At 36.6% G+C, this 18,034-nt stretch overlaps 2 protein-coding genes across 3 annotated transcripts in view; one reads left to right on the forward strand and one right to left on the reverse strand.

Annotated features, from left to right (window-relative positions):
• The window catches only part of LOC110103361 (protein HLB1), a 38,486-nt gene extending 23,894 nt beyond the window's left edge, over positions 1 to 14,592 (reverse strand). Inside the window, exons 1-5 of one of the 2 annotated variants that reach the window (XM_020832034.2) lie at positions 14,127 to 14,592; positions 13,538 to 13,663; positions 3,870 to 3,939; positions 3,399 to 3,512; positions 2,071 to 2,154 (exon numbers count right to left, since the gene is read on the reverse strand). In XM_020832034.2, coding sequence (XP_020687693.1) covers positions 2,071 to 2,154; positions 3,399 to 3,512; positions 3,870 to 3,939; positions 13,538 to 13,663; positions 14,127 to 14,428 — 696 coding nt within the window. In that variant the 5' untranslated portion in view covers positions 14,429 to 14,592. The remainder of the gene's footprint in view (positions 1 to 2,070; positions 2,155 to 3,398; positions 3,513 to 3,869; positions 3,940 to 13,537; positions 13,664 to 14,126) is intronic. The other variant, XM_020832032.2, reaches the window with a different exon arrangement.
• A 2,298-nt stretch (positions 14,593 to 16,890) lies between these two features.
• LOC110103360 lies at positions 16,891 to 17,769 on the forward strand. Its single transcript, XM_020832031.1, has one exon. The coding sequence runs from the start codon at positions 16,891 to 16,893 to the stop codon at positions 17,767 to 17,769; it is 879 nt and encodes a 292-aa protein (XP_020687690.1).
• The last annotated feature ends 265 nt before the right edge of the window (positions 17,770 to 18,034 follow it).

Below are 18,034 nucleotides of genomic sequence, written 5' to 3' on the forward strand. Positions count from 1 at the left end.
TGCTTTCCTAAAATAAGAATCCTAATTTCAGAAACAAAATTCAAATTCAAATTAATTTGAATTTTAAATTTCAATTTGTTACTAAGTTAGAAGGGCTAAAATAGGAAAGGGCTTTGAATGTGAAGGGAGTTTTGTGGAGCCAAGGGGAAAGAAGGTGGCCGGCAGTTTGGTGAGACCAGTGGCTAGGGAGGTTGGGGGGTGGTGGAGGTGGAGCTAAGGTCGTGGGGAGGGAGAAGAAGAGGTCAGTTTTGTGGAAATGGAAGGGTTATGGGAGAATCGGCCGGTGAAGTGGAGATTTTGGCACAATATATATCTGAATAATTGAAAAGTATGGATTAAATAATCTCCTTATGCTTTGTTTGAAAAGTTTACAATTCACTAAAGAGAAAAGGGTATTGACAAGAAATTCATATTACATCTTGCTCTTTAAACACACGGATAACGAAATAGCCTAATGCTGACGTCAATGATATTTTCATGACTAGAGAATACGAGTTTGAGTTTGACAATGAATAAAATCTTCCCCACAGACCAATGACAGTGATATAAAGCAAAACCACTGGTCATTAACCAATAGATTATTTATGCTTGACATTATGCACCATCATCCTCACGCAGACCAGACCAAAATGAGAAAGCACTAACAAAGGACTGAAGGGAGATGTTCCCTTTAACCATTAAGTCTCCCAACATAACAAACTTCATATAGTATGTTATAGCCTCTAATCACTTTAGCCTCTAAATAAGCTTCAACATGCACAAAACAAGGGATATAAGTCAGAGGACCCTAATTCCAAATCTTGGCTCAAGATGCAAGCCCAAACATAACTCCTAAGATCTAGAGAACTAGGCTCCCACCATCTCATTTTTTTTTCAAATGTCAGATCCAAATCTCTGCGTTTCTTTGGGTCTCTGAAAAAAATTTGTTGTCAGTTTCTTCCCTAAATAGACTAAGCATTAAGTACCCTGCTAAGACCTCCTTCAGTTGGCTTTTCTAGCAGAATCCAGATTGAAACCATCATAATCCAAGCAAGACCACAAAATGCAGCTTTCCCTATGCTTACAGTGTCCTTAACTACGTGTTTGCAGCACCAAAGCTTCATTTGGCAGGATGGCACTGTGGAGTTTTCTAGTTTCACATCAGCGATCAAAAATCTCTTGTTAAAAATGATCACATGCCAGCACATTTGCATCCTATCATTTTAACAATTTGTATTTTTGTATACCTTCCATATCCTGCAATATGAACAGCAAGGTATCAAAGGAAATTATTTGACCAGGAAGAATGCCGCAATAATGGTGACATCTTCAATGGAGACATTGACGACGAATGCCAATAAATCATTGGAATGCATGCAAGATGGAACACCAAAATGGCACCATTTCTATAACAAAATGCAGAAGGTAAAACATTCATGAAAATCTAGAGACAGTATACTGTGTGGCCACGTTAATGTATAAAGTACAACTAACTAGACTCAACTGGTTATGATTATTTTGATCAGCACATGTTTAATAACATACTTGGACTCAATTCTTACAACTTTATATGTTCTAGATTGTGAACTCACAATAATTCAATAAAGCCTTAAAGAATAGCTTTCAGAAGAGACTTAAGCTAGTCCTATATGCCACATAGACAATTCGAATTGCTCTACTATATGTATGATTCTTTCTATGTTAGACAAGATATATATATATATATATATATATATATATATATACTTTGATATGTGACATCTATAGCGCGGAATGACATGTCTGATCACATCCAAAGAAATGGACATTTAAAGAGCAACACCAATAGTGAAAATAATAAACTTTGATTCATACAGCAATTAATATCATTAAAAGGTGGATGAACATTAACATGATTTAAAAAAAAAATTAAGCGCATCAAGTATTGGCAAGGTACTGTGGAAAACTACAACATTATTTAGATTAAACTGCAGAAAGTATTTCAATGGCCAAAAATACTCTTGTAGATTTAACATGAGAAGAGAACATTGAGCAACGAAATACATTAATTTCTTCAGATCATAATTAATAGAAGTATAAAACAGCATTTACCTGTTTCCATAGCTCTTCAGCCTCTAAAGTTCGACCTCGTATTTTCGCTCGGTCAGAGATAGCAATAGCCCAATTGTAAAATGCCTAATAGAAAAGATAGAACCTTATGGAAATTTTATGGAACTACCCATGGCAAAGAATTAAGTAAAAAATATGGTAACTTCAAGAAAAAGAACAAACAAAGCTAGACTTGTTGACCAAGCATTTAATGACAACATTGGATTTATACCAGCTAGTTAGAAGCGTAGAGAAAAATTAATACGCTTAGAGTTAAATAAAGACACCAAGAAAGCTTTCCTGGATGATAAGATATAAGATACAAATTACACTCTGAGAAGGAATTACCACTCACTTATTCATACGGTAAATAAGAATTCTTTCTAGTGTCACAATATTGTTCTGGATCATTATCAACGGAAGTTTTGACACAGCTTCAGGAAATGGTCATAATTCTTCAATAAGAACCACTTATCACAATTTACTTTAAAAGCTATTTGGAAGCGGACAAGTATCTCTATTTACTCTTGTTGTTCTAAATTTACATTCTTAGAAGGGTTTAAAAAACTTAAGAAACTATTTAAGCAAAAATGGGCATTTGTAATTTAACTGTGGGATATTTTTTGGATCTCCTCACTCGAACCACTCTCATATTTAAGGATATGTTAGAATACTTCTTTTATTATCTAAATATTTATATCCTTTGATACCTGCATAAGGAGTGGTTAAGCAGACTTTAGAATAGTTTTTCCCAGGTTAAAGCATACATACAAGCAAATCTAGTTATTATTCTGCATTATCACTTATATTTCTTTCTTCATGCGTCTTCATCACATAAAAACCCTTAAATGCATGGTTCACCGACCTCAACCCCTTCAAAAAAAGGAATATTTGGTAAGAGGGAAGCTTATGTACCAAAACTTTAACAACTCATTCTTGATCACGTAACAGGAAAAAAAATTTTTCTAACTAAGTTTTTGAACATAATCAATAGCTTTTAATGTAGAACGTTGAAAGAAATTTTTGTAGCAAGAAATTTATGTGAGGTGCATAAACTTTCTCAACATGTCAAGAGTTCTTGAAAGTAAGAAGTCAATCATCCCACAAGCAATATGAAAAACAGCTTAAAACGATACAACAACATGAATAATCACACAATACTAATAGCTCTTTTTATTAGAAGAATGTTAGGCCTATAGCTAACATTTGAAGCAAAAACATATTCCAGACACATCAGCAAGCAAATTATTTATATCCCATAAAAGAAGTCAAGCTATGGATTAGAGGAGCAAGTGAAATGGGATCAAGTGGAGACAGGAAATGATGCATACATCATGAAGGGTAGGACATAGTTGTGTAGCCTGTTCATATTTTTTACAGGCTTCCTCAAGTAATGAATCTTTTGAAGGATCTGTCGATTCTGGAGCAACAATGTCTGCACTCTCCTGCAAACAATTCAATGCATTTAGGAGAATAAAATCTGTTAGCACAATATATATCTGAATAATTGAATGATTGTAAGAAAAAACTGTCATCTGAATAAAAAAAGCTAATTATAGCAATCAAGCTTCTCCTTGTAATGGCTACTCATAGCAAAAATTGGAGGGTAAACGACCTAGCACTTTAAAAATAGTATAGGTAGGTGCTAAAGATCCATTATGATATGCACACTTTATACGCGCTCTGTTAGTATGAAATATGACATTTGGAACAAACTGAAAAAAAAATGATATACAAGTTTGGCATGAATACCGCATGAAGTATCATTCATTATTGAAAAGTATTGGTGAAGTAGAAATAACCTGAAGAACAAGAGCCCAGTTGTAATAAGCATCATGATCATTAGGATTTTTTTCTATTGCTTCAGCATACCTAAAATATGTTGTACAAAAAAGGATGAAAATATGAGAAACCAGAATATAAATCATATAATCAGGACGTTGTAACCAAAATGACGCATGCATACCTATGGAAGTTTTCAAACTTGGATAATCAAGTGCGAAAATAGAATAATATCCAACTATTATTAATTTACTCATACAATAGCATTATGTGGCCATTCTCCGTAATGAATGCCATATAGAAATTGCAATTTGCAATGCATGTGAAAAACCCCAAGCTCTTAGCATCTTAGAATGACTTTATCCCTTTGACAATTACAAACACAAAGCAAGGGACTTCGATGTAACCCATGCTGAGCAGTTGGCTTCATGAGGATAAGAGGTTCATTAATAAAGCATACTCTTGTGTAAGTATAAATTGATCAACAAATCATGTTCTTTTAATTCTATGTTGAACACCTTTGGATTTCAGGACATTGAAAAGCAGGACAAAAAGAACTATTGGCAGATCCTGGTCCTGGTTTGGTGAGTTTAAGGGTGAAAGGATGAGAGAGGGAAAGCAGGAGCAACTCCTAGAATATTAGGATTTTCTTAATAAACCAATAATTATTGCAGCTGCCTTCACCATCAATATATAATAGGCCATTGCAGCTCCTAAAATAGGCGCTTTGTACACCCCTTAGCTCAGTGATTTTTTTTTGTGGGGCAACAAGCACATGCGAGAACCATCACGTCAAAAGGAAAACCTCAAGCTCAGGTTAAAAGAAGACAGAAGAATTAGGATATAATATTGTGTAGATGACCTCTGCAACTTTTGTACAAAGAGTTTTCTTCTTTCCCCTCTCCATTATACCCACCTTATTGATGAATCTTTTGACCTCCATCTTAGCTTTCAAACGCCTAAGGCTATTTACAACACCCTTTTTTCTTGACGGGAGCTAATCTCATCAAACTATCTAATTAAATCATTGAATTCTCTGCTCAACTAAATTATCATGCATCCATATTACATTCATGTGACAAATATATATCAAGAAAATAAGTTCTTTTTTAATTTAGTTGGATCTCATGCTATGATGCACCGACACTTTTCCTCAAAGAGGCGTGCAGTGTCCGACAACGTATCCGACACGACACTCGTCCGACACTCCTCCGACATGTGTCGGACACACCGAAAACGTGTCCGATTAAAAAATATTAAATACAAATTGGGCATGCGTGTTCGACACGCGAATCTTAAATATTTTATGAATTTTTTAAATATAATTTCTTGTATTTGAGGAGATTTAAACTAAATTTCTTATTTCATATCCAAAACATCAAATCAACGTCCGCACTTAAAACCCAATCATCGAATATTCTCGTTTTCATTTCTTTTTGGCAGTGAAGCTATTTTCATCTCCTCTCTCAGTGACTGATAAACGGCATTGACGCCTGACTCTCGACATCCTAATACTAATCATTTTAAGCACAAATTCTAGTTAAATGACTTATTATTTTCAAATTATTTTTAATATTATACTTATTTAATTTTTATACAGTATTTTTTAAATATAAAAACTATAATACCGTGTCCAACCCGTGTCTGTGTCCTATATTTTCAATAACTAACGTGTCTGTATCGTGTCGTATCCGTGTCGCCGTGTCCATGTCTGTGCATCATAGATCTCATGTAGCTTAAATTTGCATTCAAATATGAAGTGGATGCAATTTCAGCAAAACCAGAGAACGGAACAAGAAATTCAGGAAGAAAATCACACAAGAACACTTTTTTATTGAAAGAACTAAAAAAAAAAACACAAGATACAATTGGATCTTCAATTAGAGAGGAAGATCCGACTCTCCCAAATCCCTAGTCGTCGGCTAACACCTAAACAAAACTAATTTCAGCAAACACCAGCATAAAGAAAAAAATTGAACCCTAGGGTAAAATCTACTAAAAAGCTTACAATCTCATATTAAAATCCCAAAACAACCCCTTCATTTTCCATCCTAGCCATCCCCCTTCCCTATTGCCCACCCCAAAGGGGCAGGGACTCAATCCAAGCAGAATATCTTCCTACTGTAAACCAGGATGGACCGGTCCATCAATACCCCCTCTTAAAGACCCATATTGCCCTCAAGGTGGAAAGATGGAAACTGCTATTTCACCCTCTCGTATGGCTCCCATGTGGCGTCATGGTCGGGTAGGTTCTTCCATTTTATCAACACTTCCTTGATCCCTCTCTCTCCCTGTCATACCCCTTTCAGCTCCAATGGTTCCAACACCACCTCAAAATCCTTTGTCAATGTCACGGGTAACTATGTACTGAATGCATGATCCCCAATAGCTCTACTCAACTGTGACATGGGGAATACCGGATGCATAGTAGCGGTTGGGGGTAAACTCAACCAATAAGCCACTACTCCAATCCTCTCTAATATCTCATAAGGGCCAAAATACCTCATGACCAATTTCTCGTCCCTCCTGTTAGCTACCATTCTTTGTCTGTAGTGACGAAGCTTCAAGTATACCCTATCCCCTATGTTCATATCTCTTAAATTGGTACATTGATTTCCCATCGCATTTTTGCAACAACCTACTCTTCGTTGGCAAAAGTGAATGAGTCTACCATCAATGCTATGCTCAACACCTCAAACTTATTAAAAGATAGAATGAGATTACAAATAAATCTAGACAAATCAAATATTGTTTTTGCCAAGGCAATTAATAATTGAATTTCTCCTTTGAATCTCTACATTCAAAATTGTTAAAATACATTGCTCCTACATTGACTTGCCTAAGTGAAATGATAAGTTGAAAATTGCAGAATGCCAATGCCTTTTTGATAAATTTAACAACTAGATTGCATATTTGAAACATAAATTCTTGTCTTTCTATGGTCGTTTACAAATGAACAATTTCTCTATAAACAGCTCTCTCTCCTATTGATTTAGAGTTTTTTTTTTTATTATTTCTTTGAATAACTTTATAATATTTATCTATTGATTTAGAGTTACTTATATACCTAAAGTTGTCATTAAGAACATTCATAGTTTCATTTTCATGTTGCTCTTCCACAACAAAGGCAAAGAAAACTCAAACCTGGAACAGTATTGCACAACCTTTAGTGAATGGGGCATCGGTTTTCTTAATCATGTCTGGTTTAACTATGCATGCAAAATTAAATAAATTTAGAAGTTTATTACTGGTGATTCTCTTTTGCCTATCATTCTCTTGGTGAAAATATGGTGCCCCCCTCTAAATTCCGAAAATTAGAAAAAGCAAATGGCACTTGGTCTCCCGCCAAGTATGTTTCAGCGGACCCTAATATTTATTTTCTCTTAATTGTTCATGTTTCGCCTGCTACGCTTGACCGCACTCTGACTTATGTGAGGAAGATTCGTTTGCCTGCTCTGCTCGACCGATCCAGCACTCCAACTTCTTCTATGAGGAAAACTGGGTTTGCACATGTTGTTGAAGCCTGGAGCAGTGGAGCTTGACATCGCCATCATTGGAAACAACATAAGGTATAAGTCTATCTTATATATTGGTATATTTAAATTTAAGTTTATCTACTTATTTTTGTTACGTATTAAATTATCTATATTGTGTTTAATATTGATCAATCTTTTTGTTGTATTACACATATTGACGATCGTGACCACAAAATTTTGTGCTTGACAGTTCATGGCATTATATTTTATCAAATGTATATGGCGCATTTTAAACAAGCCAAATTCCGCAAAACATATGGTGTTATACTTGACAATCATGTTGAATTCCAAAAAGCATCAGATCAACAATATGTAGCTTCTGATGCATGTAAGAAAATAACTGGGATAAAAAACTTGATGAGAGTTCTCATCCTCCTTCAAAAGTTCCTGAAAGTTTAATTGTCTTAGAAGAGAAATCCAATAGGTATAGCATGTCAACCTAAAACTATTCTAGATATTTACACATTAGGATAATTCATGTCAATCAATTTCGACTTCATGACCTATCAGTTCTTGATCAATAAAATCATTATTTTTTTTATGGTTAATTTAAGGAAGGCTTTGTTGTTTAAGAGGTTAAGCATCCTAGAGTTGATGAAGAGTTGGAATCATGTATTTTTTTTTAATGTTTGGATTAGTTGGTTGAAGTTGGAAACTCTATTCTAAAAAAATCGAAACAATTGGTAGATCATCATTTTGAATGTTAATAGCAATTTGCTTTAATTGGAAGCATAGATGTACTTCTTTTGAATATGTCTTCTCAAATTATCTCTCAATTGAATTATGTAATCAGAAATTGGGGCCCCTGATGTAGGACTTAAATGCCCAAGCGATGTTAAAAAAGAATCTTGCACAATTTAATTTAGAGAACTTTATTAACTAAAATACTTGTAGTGATTAAATGATAAAATAAAACAAAAAAAGAGATGAGACTAGCTTAGGCCAAGTCGCACAACTAGAAGTTAAGATCACAAAATAATCACTAATTCAAAACATAGCATACATGGAGGTTTCCAAATAGAAATCCCTACGTTAACAATGAGATTATTCGCTGTAAGGAATCCGTCCCTCACTTTTTAAATTACTAGGTTTAGCGGAGAGACTTAACACGATTTTAATGAATCAATTAAAACCACAAATTAGGGTAAGAGTTAGATATGAAAAGATTTAGGGGAAAGATTCACCTTGCTTAGGATTTGGAGACAATTTGTCATTGGACGGAAGAAAGTTGTTCGTCGATAGCTTCAGTGATGGTGAAGACGATCATTTGCACGTAATCCTCTATTGTTTGGTCAATCTCGAGGTTGAGATCAAAGAAAGGGGAGTTGAGGATGTCGACGTGGCCTTGATCAACGTAAACGAAACCGTGATCAAGTTTTGGATTCGCCATGCATGAGGGGACAATAGATTTTGGTGTGCTGGAACTTCCAAGCCGCAAACGACGATCTCCTGGTCGGTTGTACAGTAAGGAGGCATGCAGAAACTTTTTGGACAGCCACCCAACAATGTCCTAAAAATCTAGACAACAACTTGGGAACCTAGAATTAGGGTTTAGAAGTTTTCTTGGGAGAGAGGAAGGTAAGAGGGAGCAGCAGCCTTTAGTTGGGTTTAATTGGGGGAATTAATGAGGGATTTAATGTAAGTTAATTGGATTGGAGAGCGAAAGAAAGAGAGAGATAGGGAGAGGGGGTCGGCGGCTTTGTGAAGTGTGGTAGGGTTTAGGAAAGATGATTTAATGCTTGGCCACATAAAGACCCCAAATTTTGGGAAAGGATTTAAATCCAATCCAATTCAAAATTAATTTGGGCTTGATTTGAGGACTTTCCAAAAATAGAGTTCTTGATGAGGACATCAAGACATGGAAAGTTTATTAGAGGCGTGGTCGGCGATCTACGGCCACGATTACACCGCTCTACTTTGATTTTCATATTTGTTATTGATGTATTAGTTTTATTTATGAAGTTATTATGCTTTTTTTTTCATTTGTTGCCCTTACTTAAGGGCTTAGGTATGTGTAAGCCCTACGGGCATAGTAGTACTTTGTATTTTCTCATTGTATGGGCTATTTAAAGCATCTCTCTTCTTCTTTGAGAGTTAATGATGATGATGAAAAGAAAATTTCCTGTGTATTGTTCTCTTGATGTGAGAGTCTGTGAGTCTTGGAAAGATCCCTAGAAGAGGGATATCGGATCACCCACCATCCTTGGAGACGGCCGAGTTCGTGATTCTTCTTCCTTACCTTTCTTCTTTATCTCTTTTTCCCTTCCCTTCATCCCCTAGCCGTCGGCCTAAGGTCCTTCCAACTGCTAAGCTGCCGGCCACCTAATTCCCACACACCACCCGTCGCCTAGATCCACTACCCACCACCATCCATGGCCACCCTCACACCGCCGGCCCATCCCCTTGGCTTCCCCACTCATCTCCACTTGCCATCAAGTCTTTCCTAAATTAAATTTCATATTTTTGGTAACTCTATTAATGATCAAATTCAAATATATTTGAATTTGAAATAGTTACCTAATTTATAAATCCTATTTTAGGAAACTTACTAAAAATATAGTCTATCTAAATTTGAATTAAATTGGGATGATATCTTTCTTTCCAAATTTAGTTTGTTAATTTAGGCAAGAATTGATTGCTTCATTCATCCCTTCCTCCTCCTTATTTATTTCCATTACTAATTCCCAATCAAGCCCTTAAATCAAATCCAATTAAATTCTCATTGGGTTTGATTTAATCTAATCACTCCTAATTGAAAAAATTGTTGATTAGATTGTAAAGAGCACCCCCTTGGCAGCCCTAGCCGTCTCTTCCCAAGGCCCCTCACTCCAAAATTTCCCCTCTTTGGGAAATCTCTAACTATTGTCCAAGAAATACAGCAAGTCTCCTCTGTTATCCTATATTCCCGAGAGGCTTATTTTGCTATCCAAGACCCCTCCGACTTGGGTAACTACTGTCAGATTTTTTGGATGTTGTTATGACTGCTATCTGAAGCATTTCAAGTGCCAAGCAGCTGTCCCGATCTTCATGTGCTGCTACTTACACATTTCCACTTGCTATCCAGAAATTCCTGGATGCTAACAGGGGTTGTCCTCCCTTCCAAACTGATGTAGGCAAGGAGGGGGGTCAAAACATCTTGGGTTGTAACTTTCGTGAGCTTCAATTTCCTCTACTAAAAGTCAGCTCATTAATATCTAGTAGAGTGCCTTAAGCTCATAAATTGAAAGAATTAATTAGATTCATTCCCCCCCTCCTTTTCGTCCCCCTCTATTGGCCCTTTGATTTCCTCCCCTTGGCTGCCTTCCCGTGACTGGTTCCTTCCCCTTGTGCTGCCTGTTCCAGTCCCCAAACTGCCTGTTCCGGTTCCCCCTTGTGACCCCTCGATTTTCCCTGCCTGGCTGTCTGTTCCGGTTCTTAGTTCTAGTTCCCTGGATGATGTCCCAGTTCCCCTGTGTTGCCCCTTCGATTCCTCGCCTTGCTGCCTGTCCTGTGGTTGCGTTACCCGATTTTCTGTGTGATTTTTTCGGGTGCTTTTCTGGAATAAATTATGGCCTTTTTGTGGCTCTTTGGGAGTTGTTTGTGGACAGCCCCTTGACCTTCCATATTCTCTTGTTTTATGGTTTATTTGGAGGTAGCTTTGGGTTATTTAGCTACCTCTTATCTCCTATATATATTTGATGTTTAGAATGTTTAAAAAGTTTATGTTATGTGGCTGATTTTTGGAAATAAAAACCTAAGTCTGAGGGCTTGTTCCACTTCTTCTTCTTCTACTTCTTGGGAAGGCTTGCGAGCTTGTCCTCTCTTCGTCTTGGGCTTCTTACCTCTTTCTTCTCGCCGCAAGTGACCACCACATCTGTATCTTTCGTCTCAAACAAAGAAGAGCTCCTTTAGGTGTTGTTTATGTTTATGTTTGTGTTTGTAAATGACAAAAGTTGTGTAAGTGTCTTTCTATTATAAAAGTAAAGTTGTATTTTGTTTTAAATGTCATATTTTGTCTAATTTTGAGAACTTTATGTATTCTTATCTTAGGAAGTTTGTGTAACTTGTATGCTTGCAAAAATTGGGGTCTCCCTATATTTTTGCTTGCATCACAACCCTAGAGAACTGCTATCCAAGGCCTCCTGGCCTGCTGTCCAGTGATTCCAACAAGAATTCACTGCTGTCTAGCCCCTTTGGAAGCCACCATTACTGCCTGAAACTGTCAGAAATCACTGTCTCAGGTTGGTTGCTTGCGGTCCAAAGGTTCGAGCTTGGGTTGTTGCTGTCCGAGCCATCCAAGAAGCCACCAATTGCTGTCCAAGCTTGCGAGGAGGTTGAATCTTAGCAAAGGGGTGAACTCTTTCCTTATCTCATACCTTCCTCGTTGATCCTTACTTGTGGTTTGATTGATTCATGCAAAATCTTGCAACGCTCCGCTAAATCTTAGTGTTTAGTAGGAATTGTGTGATAGATCTTTCATAGCACTACTCTTATTGTTAGATTAGGGATTTCTTGTTGAAACCTCTCTCGCATGCAACGTCAAGAGTAATTGATTGTTATGTGATTTTTACTTTTCGTAAGTAACTTGGACTAAGCTTGTGTTTACCGCTCTTTGTGTTTTATTTCATTGTTTAACTCACCATAAAGCTTTAATTAACTTGCTTTATCAAAACTATTAGTACGGCATTGAGGAACTCTCCACATTATAAAGTTGGAAATCGGGAAGGATTATCCCTTTATTTTGATCATTGGCTCAAAGGATCTTCTTTATGGGATGTTCATCTCTCTACTTGTTTAAACTTCCCCTCATGTCCCCCTTATGTTATATTATCTCTAATGGCACTTGGAACTTCCCACAAGACTTATCCAACTTCTAGAATGCTTTTCAGCCACTTCTAAACTTAGTATCTCTATAGAGAATGAATTTTTTTTTTTTTTTTTTTTTTTTTGAGAGATAAAGAGAACATGAATTTGACTGATGCAAAAAAATTCTTTTCTCTTGTCTTCCTAAGGCTGCATGGTATAACTATGATTGGTTAAAAAAGAGCTCAATTCACAATTCAGTGCATATACGGAAAGCTTGCTTGAATCTGTTTAAAATGGCAATCAATCTCAAGTAAGGGGGCTTCACATTCCTACTACTTGCATTCTTTGTTCTATTCTTGAGGAATGTAATGAACATTTATTCTTCAGATAAAGATCTTCCTTATGGCTTACCAAAAAAAACTCTCTAATTTGGCAACTTCTTTCTTTTGGATGCACTCAAATGCAAGTTCTTCAACATAGTGACTCTTGTAATAATTAAATTATGATAAAAAAAAATTATTTGATAACTATGGGGGTGATTATCTCCTGCATTTAGAGTCACAATTTTATATTTCTTTATCCTGGTTCTCTAAATCCTCATATAATTTGTTAGTGAAGCAAAAATTTTACAGATGGAGAACAGGAGAAGGTTTAAAAAAAAAGGAAGAAGATTGCGAGCGTGTCTTCCAAAGTTGTATGGGTTCTTAATATGGCTATATATTTTTTATGCCAATCTTTGTTCCTTCAGGCAAGGCTACAATCTGAGCACTTTCACTAACATGGAAACATTACACTCCTCTTCTCTTTCTGATGTGTTTTGTGTTTCCCTGAGCTATTTTATACTGAATTATTTTTCTGGGATGCAACCATTTTAACAATCTTGGGAATAGTCTCTCAATTTTTGAGATTCAGTCATAACAGGTTTTGTGCTATGATGTTAACAATGTGCTTTTGGCATTTGAAGCTCAATCCCGCCTCTTGCTAGACATAATCCTCCTTGCCTTCAAGAGGTCGTCGGACAGAGCTAATGCAGTCTTCCTACATCAAATAAGCCCAACCTTTTTTTCTTTTGAGGGCGGCTTTTCCTACCCTTCTTTCTTGCATGTGTATTTGGGTCTTTTGACTACTATTTCAATCAAATTTTTGGAAATAGTTTTTTTTTTTTTTTTTACACTTGTAATTTCTTCTTTTTAAAAAAAAAACATAGATTGGGCCTTCTTGCCGTCAACTTCCTCAAAATAATAATAATAATAGTATTTCTATATCCTTTTCCATGAAATATAATAGCCATAACTATTCTAAGACCTAAGTTAACATCCTAACAACCACAAGAAAAAAAATTATGGTTTAAAAATAATGAAAAGAACCTTTTAGCCGAGAAAACCAGGATTTTCTGCCGAGATCGGCCTTCATCATCTGTTCCAGAAACCTTGTGGATCAGCTCCATGGAAACATCATTCTCGGTAACCGAGTGCTGTGGAAAGCTTTCCTGACTGAAATAAACAAAAAAAAATTGAAATTTTAAGGACCAGAAATGTATTAGTTTCCTAAATAAATACAAAATAATTTGTGCTGCCTAAATGAAAAACATTGCAAGCTGACTAATATAACAATCAATTCACAGGAAGAAAGCAAAAAATCAACCATTAGAGGGTCGACTGCAAAAGAGATGTTCTGCCATCATGCTTCGTACTTACAACATTCAAACATGAGGCCGGTGGGCTCAATGTTATTAACGAGACAAAAGAAGTTGCATATTCAATATATCGAATCAAAAGCAACATTATATGTAACGTGAATTCGCCAATTGGAAATCTGAATCAACTCAATGAACGTAATCTGAATTCAAACATACTCCTAAAAACCACCGTGCTGTTACCCAAGTCCGTCAAGATCTGACCAATGGACATATAAACGGGAAAGATATCCCACCCAGCAAGAAGAAAGAAGACCAACCTGAAAGAAGATCCAACATCCCTACGGCTCCCATCGGAGGCTGCGGTGCTAACCCTCCGAACTTCTTCCCCGCCGCTGGCGCTTTCCGCAATCACCTCTTTCCCAGCTCCCGCCTCCTCAGTCTTCAACTCGTTCAACAGCTCCCTCATTGTAAAAGTTCGGCTTCCCGCTCCGTCAATATTCTTCTCGGACTTACCGGACGGGACCGAACTCTCCGCCTTCGTCCCGACATCGGCTTCCTCCACCGGCTTCCCGTCGGTGATCTCCGGCGCCTCGCCGTTCTTTGATTCCTGCTCGTCCATGGCCAGATCGATCTAAGGTTTTAGGGTCTCTTTCCGTCGAAAAGGCAAGGAAAAGTATCAGATGTGCCACACCAAATGGAGAGACGCCGAGGATCCCAAGTTTTTATTCGTTGTGGACTGGCGCAAGAAAAAGGCCAGTGAGCGGAACAATTATTAAGTCCTCTTGACCGGACGTAGAGCTCGCCACTTTCTCTTACTCTTTACCGTGCGGCTGAGCGGAACCCGGGAATATTATGTTCTCAATTTTCTCGATATTGTTCGGTATTTGCTCGGTATTGCTAGTTATTGTTTTGCAAAAACTAGAAATACCGTTCTGTGAAGATCAATATCATGCAAATACGGAGTTGTACCGAGTTTTTCTACAACTCGGTATTTGCTCGGGATTTGCACGGTATTGCTAGGGATTTGCTCGGTATTGCTAGGTATTTGCTCGGTATTGTTAGAAAAAACTCGGTACAACTCGGTACTACTCGGTATTTGCTCGGTATTTATTCGGTATTACTAGGTATTGCTTTGCAAAAACGAGAAATACCGCTCTGTGAAGACCAATATCATGCAAATACCGAGTTGTACTGAGTTTTTCTACAACTCCGTACAACTCGGGATTTGCTCGGTATAGCTAGAAAAAACTCGGTACAACTCAATATTTGCTCGGTATTGCTTGGTATTTGCTCGGTATTGGTTATTGCCGAGCAAAATCGACCATTACCTAGTAATACCGAGCAATCTTGGGTCCGTTTCGGTCGGGTTGTCGGGCGCGCGTAAATAATGAAAACGCGTGGCGCGATTCTACTGGCGGCCGAACGTAGAGCTGCGTACGTTCACCGGACCAAATAAAAGTTCGAGTGAGCAAAACTTGGAACCCTTTAGTGAAAACAATTTTTAAAAAATAATAAAATATAATTATTTTATTTTATAAATTTTCACAAATCTTCTAAGATGAAGAAATTTTGTTGTTTGTTTCAAAATTCAAATGAGATTTTAAATATATTATGTGCACTTTGCTTCAAATAGTTATTAAATCATTTTATGATTAGGAAGTTATATGTTTCAAAAGAGATTTTGAATATTTTATTACAATCATAGTCCCGACTAATTATGTTTTTATTATATTTTCATTCTTTTTTAAGATTCTTATATCGTGCACGTGCATTTAAATTAGATAAAAGATAAAATTTTAAAACTTACCTCATATAAAGAAAATAATGTAACATATTGATTACAATTATGATAAAAAAATCACAAATGAAGTTTAATCTTATTAAATATATTATATTACTAATTTTCTCATTAGTAATTTGATTTTAAAATTATTTGTAGCAATAATTTTATAAAATGAAATATAATGAATAAAAAAGTAATTTTCTCTCAAACTTATTCTGTTAAGTTTATTTATTTATTATTACTACTTAAAATTTTATTAACATGCAATTAAAAAAAGAACTTATAACTTTAAAAAAAATTCAACTTAAAAAATAAATAATATGTTTATATATAAATAGAATTTAATACCAAAATAATTCATAGATGATAGAAAATTCATATCATATAAAACTATTCACCCAATTACATAAAACTTATCATAATGATTTTAATTATTTATAATAATATTTTTTTCATCTAAATAATGATAAAATAATTAAAATATTTATAATATGAACTTTTATTTTTAAAATTTTAGTCATGTGCATTTAATGCACGAGCATTTTTACTAGTTTACTATAAAATAATTATCATTATTACGTGATAAAATATATCTCTAGATTTGTGTCTGATCAAAATGCTTTTTATTTTATTTTTTTTAATTATTTTAATTTTAACTTATATCGTGAATCAAAATGATAGGATGATAGCTTGATTTATAACAATCAATATTTAGATTATTATATTTATAATTACTAGAACAAATTTAATTATAATTATTAAAAGTTAGTAATTAATGCATTTGAGCTCTGATCTTTATGATGGGAGTTATAGTGCCTATCCTTCATATCACAGATTTTCATGTTGTTATATATATTTGATTACTCTCGGCGTGATTATAATAGAACAAGTATACAAGTGGTTCTCCATCTTGAACATCGTTTTATTTGTGTGTGCTAAGACAACAATCAATTAGACATAATGGAGGTTGTATAAAGTCAGGCAATTTGATTCAATATTTCTCCTTGTAGTAAGGGAAATTTATAACATTAAAAAGATGCTTTAGAAAGGAACAACAAAAGCCTTAGTTAGCTTTTTATGGTTTAGGGTGTTAGCGCATACATTATATAGCTTATCCGGTACCAACATTATTTACAACTGTACTCATCTTTGCCTATATTAAAGCTGCTGTAATCTACTTTCAGATTAATGAAAACATATTTTCTATTTACTTCTCTCTGCTTCGGCTTATACGCTTTCTCTGGCTTCTTCTCTTTCCCTGCTTCTTGGCTGTTCTTACATGGTATCAAGAGCCATTAATGGGGGATCAAGAATCTTCTTCTTCTCTCCTGCCCTCCTCCACCAATCTCGCCGGCACAAATGCCGCCAAACCCATCATCCCTGCACCCCTCAAATTTCTTATTTCTAATATCAAGACACTTCTTCCCCACCCGCTTACCCCAGACAATTATGCAATTTGGAGGATTGAAATACTCCAACAATTTATGGCCACCGGCTACGTTGGACACCTCAACGGCACTATCCAGCCACCGCAAGACCCAACCTCTCCGGCTCATGGCACTTGGATGCTCATCGACAGCACACTGATCTCCGCGTTGTTCTCGACAATCTCCCCTACCATACTATCGTATGTCATAACGGCATCCACCGCGAAGGACGTATGGACGACTCTTGAACGCAGCCTACAACCCGCAAGCTGTTCGCGAGTTATTCAACTCAAGAACGAGCTCCACCACATACAAATGAAGAATTTATCAATGCAGCAATATCTTACCCAAGTTAAGACCATAGTCGATAACATCGTCGCCTCCGGATCTCAGATTGACCCCGAGGACATCATTCTTTACATACTCAACGGTCTTCCGGCGTCTTACAATTCTTTCAAGACTTCAATTCGCACTTCCCCACTACTGGCCGACCTCGACTCTCTCTACTCGCTCCTCTGCAGCGAAGAAATACATGTGAACCAAGATCCATCAAAGAAACTGATACAGACCACTCGGCCCTATATGCAACTTCCTACAATCATAACAGAGGACAGGCACAACGTCGCCCTCCCAAGATCACCAAGAACCACAGCTCAACTCAGAACTATCAGGTCCCAAATCCCAATCCCGCAAGCAACACAAGAAACCAACGCCCAACCTGCCAAATCTGCGGAAAGATCGGTCATCTAGCCATCAACTGCTGGCATCGATGCAATTTCAAGTACGCGCCAACAACCTCGCCCTCTCTGTGAGCCATGCTTGCTCAAACTGTCGGGCAACCAACACAGGATTGGGTTCTTGATACCGGAGCCTCTGTACATCTTACTCCGGACACCAACAACATTCAACATCCGCACGTCTACCACGATACAGACACTGTCTCGGTAGCGAACGGATCCTCCATGCCCATTCAAAACTCCGGGCAAGGACTCCTCCCGCTACCAGACACACCTCG

Source organism: Dendrobium catenatum, unplaced genomic scaffold (genome assembly GCF_001605985.2).
Source record: "Dendrobium catenatum unplaced genomic scaffold, ASM160598v2 fragScaff_scaffold_1297, whole genome shotgun sequence".
NCBI lineage: Eukaryota > Viridiplantae > Streptophyta > Magnoliopsida > Asparagales > Orchidaceae > Dendrobium > Dendrobium catenatum.